A 12,661-nucleotide genomic window follows, 5' to 3' on the forward strand; every position below is an offset into this window, starting at 1 on the left:
TTAAAGATCAATTATTTTATTATTTAGATGAAATCAAGATACAACATAGTAATTGATAAACAGCATTATAATATAGGATAATTGAAAAACTATTGGAGCACATAGTCCATTTGTATCATAACATTTTTTGTAAGCTGAAAGATGAGTGACTATTTTGATGAAACACTCTTGAAATTCCATTCGAGTATTGAACAGACCACTCACTGTGAGAGTGAGCGCTGCTATACTTTTTCTCGCTACTTTTTACAAGAAGTTGGTGAACGAGTCGTGATCTGCTAATTATACAATTCTTCCAAAAATAGAAAATGAGTCTCAAGTTGGTGAACGAACATTCAATGATTTTCTAATTATACAATTCTTCCAAAAATATAAAAGCAAATCTCAAGTTGTGTACAATTTTTGAAATATTTAAAATTTTGCACCAGGTGAATCCGAACATTATTATAGAAGTCAAGAATACCACTAGTGCCTAACTAGTATTTTAGAATATTTCAATAATTCACATACTGCTCCTAATAAATTATTTGCTAATATTCAAATTTCCATATTATTCAATCTCAATTTACATAAATTGGGTACCGTATTATTTTTTCGAGTTTAGTTTTCTCATTCTAGTATCAGTAGGCTATAGTATTTGATGTTGGATTAGATCGGTTAAAAAGCATTCAAACCCGATGAAGTTTTGAAAAAAATACATTATTTATACAATTTAATGTGTTTTCTTCATGTTCTCACTACATAATTATATGAAGTAGTATACCACTTATGATTATTTCTATGTAGAGTTACACTTCTGATTATTTCAGAATGATAAATCTTAGTATTTTTAGATGTATAAATGTTTTTGCACAATTCTGTGTGAGATCTATTTTCTTGAAAATAATGGAAAAAATACTATTTGTACATAATTCAATTAATCAAATTCATAACCATTAAGATGTTAAAAGTAAGAGTACAAATAATAAATTATGGAATAATCATCAATTTATTCGTAATGGATAATTTTATTCTTTTGTATATTTTTCATCATCTTTATGCAATCTTATTTAATTTTCATCAAAATTCTTCCCAAGATCCACAATCTTCTTCAACTTTATTCTATTTGATTCCCAAATCTACGAATATAGGCTATAAACAAACATTAAACAGTACCTGCAAATCTCAAAAATGATAAATCTTTTAAACAAATCCTCCTCAACCAACTTCTTATATTACTTACACTTCAACCAGATTCCTGTATCTATTGTAACTAATTGATTTACACTGTAAATAATACAAAGATTGGAATTGGTCTTTCAAACCCTATATAGTATAGTTTTATGTATTTTTGGTCTGGTAATTGAAAACAAGATAATTATTGTCATCCATTAAAATTTCTCAACATTTTTACTTGGTTTCTATGATGCATGAGAATGGAAATTTTAACGATATTCCGTCGATGCGTAAAGTATTTTTCTAATTTGTAAATTCTTAGTTTTTCATCAGAAATAATTTGTCTATCAAATTTAAAGTGTTAATAACCATTAAAAATGTGTCACCATTCACTTGAGTTCTATCATGCATAAGAGTTTCAACAAAGTTATCGTACCGTATATTTTGTTGATGAACGAATATTAAAAAAACCTTCAGTTTCTTATCAGAGTAAATAGTACCGGTGGTTAATATTATGTGATGTAATACTCCAGTAATGCACAGTAAATGCACTGAAACTGCACTTTCAATTTCCTTTTATGAGAGTAAAATGAAGAGATTTATCTGTTAGGCTTGTGTCACGCTTATTGACCATAATTAAAAGGAGAAAGTAGAAAGCCGTCGGTTATGCTTTTTGTTTATACTCTTCTTGTTACACCTGATTCTTCTTTGAAACATTGTTTACATTTTTGCTTTTTATGTACTTCAGTGTGAACTAAAACTATTTTGCTAGTTGCTCAACCAATTCCATTCATTGCTATGCTTCGGGAAACAATGCATAGGTTGTTAGTCTTTCAATTGAATTGTCAATGCTTTACAATTGTTGAAGTTTCATGGATGTTTAAAGCAAAAATTAAGTTATACAAAATTAGAAATATGAAGGATAGACTTTATTGTTATATCTTATATTGATTGCTAATAAATGGACCGATATGATGAATAAGACATCATCAATACATTTAATCATAACACATTGCCGGAACTGCTCTCGATAATTGAGCTGATCAAACAATACATAAAAAAACTGTAAATTTTATGAAAAATCTACTGATAGGCCTAGTAGAATTATATAAGATACTACAATTCCCACGGATAGGCTACATGAGTATTGATAGGCCCATTTGAAAATACTGTAATTGGATAAAACATTTTTTTACAGATCTGGTACAAAATATATTTGCTGGATGGTTGTAAAATATTCAGAGTAATAACGGTCTTTAATATAAATTAATCTACTCTAATTTATTACTTACATTTCATACAGTATTCTATCTTATATACAGTAAATAATTAAAGCTTGCTTAAATCTAAAATAAATTACTTATTCTAATTGTTTGTAGAATATGTACTGTTTTTACAACAAGAATCAAAGAGCTTTTACAAGAAACAAGAATTACTACAACGTTGTCCAGCTTTGTTTTTCCCAGGTATTGGGAATCATTACAGATGATTACTTAGAACAGTATTTGCTGAGTAGTGATTTAATATTTACATAGTAATGTTTGTTCTTACAAACATTGCAGTATTAGTAGCCTACTAATTAGTGCTACCTTATTAGCACTTATTAGTAGGCTACTTACTAATGGGTAAAAAACAAAAATTTATAAATCACCTCTGATGTCTTACATAATTAAAAATTAAATAATCATTGTTGGAGAAATCTTCACCATTTCAAATTTATGGAAGTTTCATCTAGTCATTTTGCCACTTTGCAGTTCATATTGAAAACATTATACTTTATCATCACGTGACCGATATACTTGCCTATGTGCTATGAATGCTAGGGTTTACTAGGTGTATTAACAAAATGTTAATAACTTAATACTTATAGATTCTATTTGATTGAACGGAACTTGACAAACACATATGTCCATCATGTGTATGATAAGTTACGTTCAATCTAATAGAATCTATAAGGATCAAGTTTTATAACATTTTGTTAATAACTTTGGTGTAAACGCGGCTTAATGATTAACTTTTATTAAATAAACGTTCAATTTAAAGAGAATAATTTTTATTCAATTTTAGCGTTGTCAGTTCCTTACATTATACTTGACCAATGTAAGGAACCGACTACGCTAAAATTAAATAAAAATTTCTACTCTTTAAATTGAAAACTCAATCATTACTCAAGCTTCAAAAATCAAGCTCAAGAAAAATCAAGATTTGATGTAGGTACCCTATTTGTATTATGCGATTTCTTACAATTATCACTTGATTTGCTATGCGCGTTATGAAACTCATCAAATCAATAAAATAAATTATAACAAAAAGTATGCTTCTTCTAAGATAATTCATCATAGACCATTAGACCGATCCAATAAATAATAGATGCTTGATAAATAAACGTACGGTGAGCTACTTCCTAACTTACTTTGTAATGAGCTTTAGTTTGATTATTCACTCATGTTAATCCTACCTATCACCTTCCGTATGACACACTGTACCCCAAGTTAGTCATGAGGGTATCTCTGAGAGCTTGCTCCATTTGTTTCTCCATGTAGTTGGTTATCAAGGAGCGAATCCCTTTGAGGAAGACCTGCTCCATCTCCTGGCCGAGGTCGTTTTCGCCGTCCGCACTGCTGTCCCTGGCTTCAGGTCCGTCGGTGGTCCGTTTGTTGGAGTTCTCGGGTGCGTCACAGCTGTAGGCGTGAACACTCACGAACTGTGGCTCGAGGAAGGTGGCCGTTGTCGTGACTGCTAGCACACCGTTGCGGGACCGACGCGGGACTGTCGTGAAGCCGACACCCGCCCGACGGAGTCGGATGGTCATCCGACATTTGTCCGTGATCGGCGCGCTCGGTCGTTTCAACGGAGCCGCCTCGTCGTACAGCTTCACCATACCTGTATCAACAAATTATACAATTGAGCTATTTCCATAAGGATGCAGTACATGATGGTTTTTACATTGAAACAACTAGTACCTGTCTTTCTATTTCAATACACGATCGATTTCGGCTGATTATGCCATTTTCAAGTGTCAAAATTAATATAGAATTGTAACTATATGGTTATGTGTCTAGACAAAGGTTACCAGCTTCTTCAATAAACAATTTATAATAATTATACATTGAGATACATTTCTGGCTTGATTCCAAAATGATTTAATCATTGCAATGATTCATGACTTGATCACTTGATTTTTGTGCCGTATTCATTGTAAGAAATGCATCTTTATGGAATAAAAAATGTTTTGAATTCAAATTAGAATATGATTTTTTTGGTTTAAATAAAGAAATGAAATAAATAAATACGACATAGCTTTAGGTATACCTTGAATAAGAAATAATTATCAACTCAAAGTTTTTTTGTATTATTTTCTCCTGTGGGGTGAAATAGTAGTAGGTACCTTTTAATGAATTATTTATAATCAATTCATAAGAAAAAATTCTCTTCTCATGATTATTTTCATAATGTTAAAGTTTAAATTTTGAGTGAATAATAGTAGATACTATAAATCACCTATTGGGTCTTGTGAACCGCTTTTGGACATGTTACCATCGTGTGATACCGTCATTTGAATGGTAACTATTAACAATTCGAAGTTTAGACTGTTTTGTCTTATAAAAGTGATCAAAGTGATTCATTATCTCAACTAGCAGCTCATAACAGAGACGTGAAATTAATGAAGAATGAAATCATTATAAAATGGAAAAATACTAATTCTGAGTAATGAAAAATAGATTTTTCACATGTCAAAACGTGAATTAATAATGAAGGTAGGTATTGTAATTGAGTACCGTAAGCTGCGTTTAAACCAAAGCTATTAACAAAATAATGTTTATTTATCCTTCCTTATAGATTCTATTAGATTGAACGGAACCTGACAAACACATATGCTCATCATGTGTATGATAAGTTATGTTCAATTTAATAGAAGCTATAAGGACGGAGAAAACAAACATTTTGTCAATAACTTTGGTGAAAACGCAGCTTTACTTAATTAAAATTGGAAATAAATAAACCTGCCTATGACCTGCGCCTGGCTCCGGTATCTGATGGTGTCAAGAATTTTCAGGTCGCACCTGATCAATTTCAGTAGGGCATCTGACTTGTTTGGAATTTGGAGATAAAACAAGTTAGAGTGCCGCTTTACTCAATTGATAATGAAAAAACAAATAATAACTATACCTGTGACGGCCAAATCCCTGAACACCATCCTACTCTGCAACGTGTGCAAGCTGGGATCAAACCTGCACCTATCGACTTTCGCCCAATTGTGGGTCCGGCCAGGAATCTTGATCCTCATGTCTGTGACATACATGTCGTAGGGCGCTGCTTTCAAGGGTTGATGAAGGGCATAGCCGGCCAGCTCGAGGGTTGAGGTGTGACCTGAGGAGGACTTCCGGGCGGACATGGAGCTGAGGGCTGACTCCATCCGAGAAGTGCATTGGTATTGGGTCGGCTGCGGGATCAACACTTGTGACGGGATAGGGTTGACAATGCGTGATGCTGTAGGAAATCAAAGATGCTGTAATTATTTACAATAAAAATTATAGTGATTACTGAAGTTCATCTGAGATCAGGAGGTGACCCGTGCTCCGCAAGGGTCCAATTAAAAAACTGAAAACTCGACCTATTGAAATATTGAAGAAATTAAAATATACCTATAACCATCCTCGGTAAATAAAGAATATCACTTGATTATTAAAATGGAACGGAGCCGCCATTAGACGGTGACATTTGTATTTTAATGATTATCTATGCGAAAATCAAAGTTAATCAGTCCAGTAGTTCAGACGTGAATATTTTAAGGTTTACGACGTAATAATAATATTAGTATAGACTAATACATTTGTTACAATAACTAATGATGAGTGAAGGAGTAATGAAGTCAGTTAGTAATACCAGATACTAAATGATTACGGTACTACAAGGTTAGTTTGAACTACCTACGTGGAGCTACGGCTTGAGTTAACAGCCATAATTTGGACATATTTATCATATCATATAATAGATTATCATCCATCAACAAAATTGTTTAATTTGTACTGCTGTTATTAGATTAAAAAATGTATTTCTTACTTTTAGAACTCGTGGCTGGCGCTCAAGGCTTTTTTTTCCAGTCAGGCCAAAACTATATTGTATTTTAATGATTATTTTTATTTGTGGAAATATTTCTTGTATTTGGCAATTTGCCCTATCCCTATACCACAGGATCTCTATTAAACGGTATCTTTACTCTATGGTAATATATATTTGATAGAAAAATGATTACAGTTTCATATAATAAGTGCTATCGTAAATATTTTATTTGTTTCAAGTAAATTACTATTAATTTATGAAATTAATTTTCTTCATAGTTTGATAATGTAAGTATTACCTGTTGATGTACTTTCGGTGACATTGACTTTGGTGATTGCCAGCAGTTTATCGGGTAATGATATTGCCAGCAGAAACAGTATCCACACTCGACCGGCCATGATCTGAAAGCAAATGAAGATTATTATCGTATTTTTTCCAAGTAAAATCCAAACATCATAATTTATTGAACCAACCACACAGGCTACTCAGAAGGATATAATGTGCATATTGTGTATAGTTGAATAGAAGCACTTATTCCAACTAGAATAGGCCTATACCCACTTTAACCCTCACTACAACACAGAAAGTTTATGTGAGGCGGACATTTTTAGTACATAGAACAATATAGGCTACAATAATATAATATTTTATTATACCATTAGGCTTATTATAAATTCCCTATACTATAAATTAGATCCCAGGCAATAATAAAACTCTTTTGTTTCCCACTGGAGTTCACCAAACCCGATGCAATGCACTGATCTCTTCGTTATTCAATGCTTTCTTTCCTCAGAGAATAAATGGAGAATAAATGGAGATAATACTACTTACTTACACTTGGTTGTCCTGCTCTTTTCTTTGTTCTTTCTCTTATATTAATTCGTTTCTGTTTCATATTTCTATTTGGAGAAATAGAATATTTATAGAAATAGAAATATTTCTCTTATATTTGGAGGATTCAGTGTGCACTTGCTCTATCCGTTCCTTTCATTCCTCAGAGTAATTTATTAAGGTGTGAAGAATATACAGTATTATTATTATGTAGTAGTGTTATGCTAAATTGACACATCGATTTATTTCAATATTGCATTATGTCCTTCATGATTTACATCTATATATTACTATTTTATTATTTATATTCAAGTGTCTCCACACAGCCGAGGGTAGCCTTTACGGAACACAAATTAGAATCAGAAAACAATATTGTATTTACTTTTTTGGATATATCTGGCGCTTATTTATTGGAATATAACGAATTTTGCAGTCGAGTCTTTTCTTCCCTTCTTCCATTTTATCTACCAGTTTGTATGAAAAATATCTTCTTCTTCTTCTTCTTCTTCTTCTTCTTTCTTCTTCTTCTTCTTCTTCTCTTCTTCTTCTTCTTCTTCTTCTTCTTCTTCTTCTTCTTCTTCTTCTTCTTCTTCTTCTTCTTCTTCTCTTCTTCTTCTTCTTGATTAGGCTATAGCCTCACATCTAGCTATCAAATGTTGCAAAATTTGTATACAAAAAATATTTATATAAATTTGCAATTAGAAAATATTCATACAATATTTAAGCACCAATACAGGTATCATCCTGTTTGTAAAACTATCTTCTGCTCTCATTTCTCCGTTCTTATACTCTCTTCCTTCCTATTTATACTTTGGGAGTCTCGGCCATTTAGGCCGTTAGTCACGCCTGATGGACGTTCAATTCGCGCCGTCTGTTCGACACATTCCGACGTGAATCGGCTCAGGAAGTAATTACTATTACCTGCTATTCTACTGTCACATCCCCAGCAACTATTCCATTCAGGTCAATTTCGACACACTTATCTCATAGGATGCTTCTAAGCAGTACCTATTACTTCTCATATTATGATGTAGGCTATATGTCCACTCACTGTCTCTTATCGTATATTTTACCTCCGGCATCTAATAATGTGTGATATAGTGATAGCAGAGAAAAATTATATAAATAAAAATTAGAAATCCAATTACCCTTTTAAAATTGTTCAATCACAATTTTCTATCAATTTTGATTGAACAATTTTAAAAGGGTACCTACTTACATTTCTAATTTTTTATTTTCAAGAGTAGCCCTAAAGAAAAAAAGACAGAGAAAACTTATACGATTGTTTTATTCTATGGTGATAGGTGATAAGTTTAATGTGTAATATAGTAATAGGTAATAGATATAGGCTATATGTAGTAATAGATATATATGTAAACTTAGGCTATAAGATTGTTTTATTCTATGGTGATGGGTTATAGGTGATGAATGTGTGTAATATAGTAATAGGTAATAGATATATGTGGCAATAGTGATAAAATAATGTTATAATGGGTGTAACTGCAATAATGTATGATATTTCACAAGAATAAGTTCACTCATATTTTGTAAAATAATAATATCGGGAATAGCAATTCCATCTGTGGACAACATTGCAGGAGATTCGAATAAGTTAATCCTTACTTACAAAATACAACCTTATATTTAAAAAAATCATTTCTTTGACAAAAGATCTTATTTTAAAGCTTTGTATGATGCAGCATGTTTATTTATTCAATTATCAAATTCATTCAAATTGGAATAATAAAATATTTATGACTATTAATTAATTGAAGTCCAGTGGTAAATTATTTATTATTCAAAGGGCGGATATAATCTTAATCGGCTACTTTTCTTTCTTCAATTATATCAAGTTGAAAGATATCCATCCAATCTATAACATAATAAAAAATTACCTGGTACACGGTATTCTTTATTTTATTGCAACACTACTAGTAGAGTTTTAATGAAATAAAGGGTACTGATAATTTTTTAATGTGTTTTGATAATCAGTTGCCCTGAAAAGAAGAATGATTACCGTATCTAATCTATTAGAATGATATCGAAGCCAAGGCTCTAAAATTCCCGTGAATCGTCTATTATTCATTATACACAGCAATTAATGCTTATTTGAGTTGTCATTACTTATAACAAGCACTCAATTTTTATTAAAATTTTTAGAACTTGGTAGAATAACATTGATAATCAATACATCTGAATCATTATCAACTTTAGCAAAGTTAATCTCTGCGTGATGACTGATGTTTGCGTTTATAAAGAATTAGGTCAAATACGTAGACAAATAAACGTTGTGCGAAATTATCAAGTACAAAACTCTATACCGAGCATTCAAGGATCAGCCCCCTGTCCCAGATGCTCACAAGTAGTAGCCTATACAACAATGCTTCCTCAAGTTTGACCTATTCATCTGACCAGAAACCCCTATAATTTCCAATCTAGGAAATCGCCAGAGAAGCTACATTGTTTCCCCAATCTCCAGCGCACAATGTTCAGCCAGTGATTTATCTTCTAATGCGGAAGCATTACGCAAGGCTTTACTGGTGCGTGTTCTAGGTCTGCATATATGTGTCAGATCAGGTCAGCAGCACCAATGAGTGTGTATATACTTTTATACTCATCAGTTAGAACCAAATGCTAATGGCAAAAAGTGATCACTTCCATGTGAAGTCAGTTGAACGGCCTATTATTAGAACGATTGACTGCTTTTCAACTATTTTGGAGCAGTTGAAGGTTGTTTTTTGTTTCAGTGGATTTTTCAGTGTTTTATCATTTGAGTTGTTCTGAGCTGCTGCGATCTTTGTCTGATTTCAATCAAAGTGCGAAATACCGGCAAGCAAACTGAGTAATGTCCAGGAATGACCTCTCAAGTAGGCTATGATTATTTGAGAGAGGGTCAAATACAAATGTTTTTGAAAAGGATTTAATGACGAACTGAAAAATACTGAGATAATTTATCAACTATGAAGATTTCAAAAGAGGAAATATGGAATTCATCTAATAATGTTGAAAGTATGATCGGTGGTCAGTTCAGGGATTATTGGTTTTTCAATATTTATTATAAGTAGGATGAAAATATCACAATAACTATTTTATATTCATTCATCTATGTTTGAATGAATCAACAGGGAAGAATTTTCATATGGAAATGGAAATAATAATGATTGATTCAACATAATTATATTATCTTTATCTCTTAGCTGTTTTCAACTGTGAAATATGTAGCCCACTAGAAAATATAAATCTTGCTATAATGTATATTTTTAAATCAATTATATTCTAGTGACACTTCTCGTACTGTATCAATTCCTATTAGAATATACGGTAATTGGTCGTAGAATACATAAGATAATTGAACAATGATAAACCACTTTACTTCTGACATCAAATTATTTGAGATTTCCCCTCTTTTCAATATTCACCTTTAACATTTAATAATGCTTCCTCTATGTCTATTTTATTAATTCCATGAACTTTTCGTATTTTACATTCAGTTCATTCATATGACAATAAATTCATCAATTCATTTATCACTATAAAGCCAATAAGTTTGCTTGACTCAACGTGTGCGCACACTCACCGAAATGTATGTGATTTGGAACAGTATCAAGGTATTTCGCATTTATTCTAATTTTTCTTATAATAACCTCATTTCCCAATTTAATTTATTGATTACTATTATTCATCCCAAATGACCATGCACCTCACCTTACTAACAATGAGTTACCGGTACTCCAATTTTTTATATCCAATATGAATAGTTATCCATTCTCTCGTCTCCCTATTCTAAACAAAATAAGTTTCATTGTTGATAAGGAACCTAACGTATAGGACTCTTTCCACCCCATCTATCAGACTCATCAGTGGCCAACAGTCTTGACTGTTGACTGAGAACGTTTAAAACGAATGAAACCCAGAATGTTCAGTAAACGAATCACTTGATTTGTAAATTGGAATAAATGTAAACATGTAAACTTCTCTGTTCTTTTGTAAGTGAAGTATAAAAATATAGTTTGATCAATTGAATGCTACATATAACATAACATAAGTCTTTATTATAATCTCCTAGGTTGTTGAATCAATCCATTCATTTTTTGATTGAATCATACACAATATAAATAATTAAAATCGTAGATACTGTACAGGGCTACTATTGATGTACCGAACTGAAATTGGTAACTATAGATGGACTGGTTCAAACGCATTCTTACATCCTTGTGACTTGTGACTCCTGTTCCTTTTATTGATCTAAGAGCATCCATGGCTGGGCGTAGGACTCATGACTAATGCGTTTTAGTTGTCACGTGTATGGATGCTATGTGATTGATCTACCAATGATGTTCACTCAAACCTTTCCATTCCATCCTCTTTTTTAGTGGTTGTTGAAGAAATATTTATGTAAAATGAAAAATGAAGCATATGTAATGTAAATTGAATACTACTCATATCCCATATACCGCATGTTAAATTTGTTATTCCTTGATGCAACCATAGTCTCAACTCAAGTACGGTATTTAGGTATATTCCATTCTATCTGACATCTTCTCAACAAAACCGTTTAATATTTCATGCTATGACATGAAATATGCATGTTAAATTTGTTATTCCTTGATGCAACCATAGTTTCAGCTCAAGTTTTTAGGTCTATTCCATTCTATCTGACATCTTCTCAACAAAACCGTTAATTATTTCATGCTATGACATCAATATTGGAAGCTATAATCCCTCTCCTTGTCATTAACTAATTATAATCCATAGCACAGAATACAACATGCTGTATTTGTATTCTGTGGTCACAGATAAACATTAAAATGGACTTTTTATACAAATTACATTGAATAAATCTGAAGAATTGAGAAAGAAGTGTCACCTATTTATTCCCACATTCTATTGAATAAGCCTAACATAAAAATAAAAGGGAAAAAACTGAAGAATTAAGACAGAAGCCTCACCTCTCTACACAGTCATTCCCAATTTCTATAACAACTATTGAAAGAAAAATATTCGAATTAGTTGAAACTGTAGATCCGATAAAATGCTTCTTACCTCTGCTCTAACTCCTGCAGTTTATGGTTTTGTTAAACACTTTTCAGAACTCAAAGCAACACGTTCTAACACCGCGATGCTTCTATGGAAACTGAAGCGGCGGAAAATCAGTGTGGAAGAGTTCCCTGACAATTTCAGAGTCTCCCACGCGTTGGATAGGTAGTTTATCACTCTTTCTCTCTCTGACCCTTTCCCTCTTCTTCCCTTTCTCTTCAATTCTTCTTCCTACCAGAACATTCTACACATCGACGATGCAAGTAAACTCCCTCCAGAGATCACTTTCACCTCCATCTGCTGCTTTTCCTTCTACAAATTTTCTTTGAAGTACTTCTCCATATCATTCTTCCCACCAACTTACATGCAGCTACGTATGTTTTTTCTCTCTTCCACATTCGTAGCTGCGTTTCAGACTGGAAGTCGGGAGGAAGACAAGAAACGCAAGGGTTTCTTGAAAAAGATGGTTGATTGAAAGTTTTTGATATTAATAAATCAATTCATGGAAAGTCATCAATAATTTTCATATTAAATTATTTTATCTTTCAATATTATTACATTAGTGTCATTTGCTTTG

General features: G+C 32.2%; 1 protein-coding gene across 4 annotated transcripts in view; it reads right to left on the reverse strand.

Annotated features, from left to right (window-relative positions):
• Window positions 1-12,661, reverse strand: part of LOC111045284 — a 36,467-nt gene continuing 23,806 nt past the window's right edge. For 3 of the 4 annotated variants that reach the window (XM_039428699.1, XM_039428701.1, XM_039428702.1), the window contains exons 2-4: window positions 6,515-6,617; window positions 5,323-5,643; window positions 1-4,035 (exon numbers count right to left, since the gene is read on the reverse strand). In XM_039428699.1, the coding sequence (XP_039284633.1) occupies window positions 3,614-4,035; window positions 5,323-5,643; window positions 6,515-6,617 (846 nt within the window). In that variant the 3' untranslated portion in view covers window positions 1-3,613. Of the gene's footprint in view, window positions 4,036-5,322; window positions 5,644-6,514; window positions 6,618-12,090; window positions 12,207-12,661 lie in introns of those variants that run through there. The other variant, XM_022330655.2, reaches the window with a different exon arrangement.

The sequence above is a fragment of the Nilaparvata lugens genome, chromosome 5, assembly GCF_014356525.2.
Source record: "Nilaparvata lugens isolate BPH chromosome 5, ASM1435652v1, whole genome shotgun sequence".
Taxonomy (NCBI): Eukaryota; Metazoa; Arthropoda; class Insecta; order Hemiptera; family Delphacidae; genus Nilaparvata; species Nilaparvata lugens.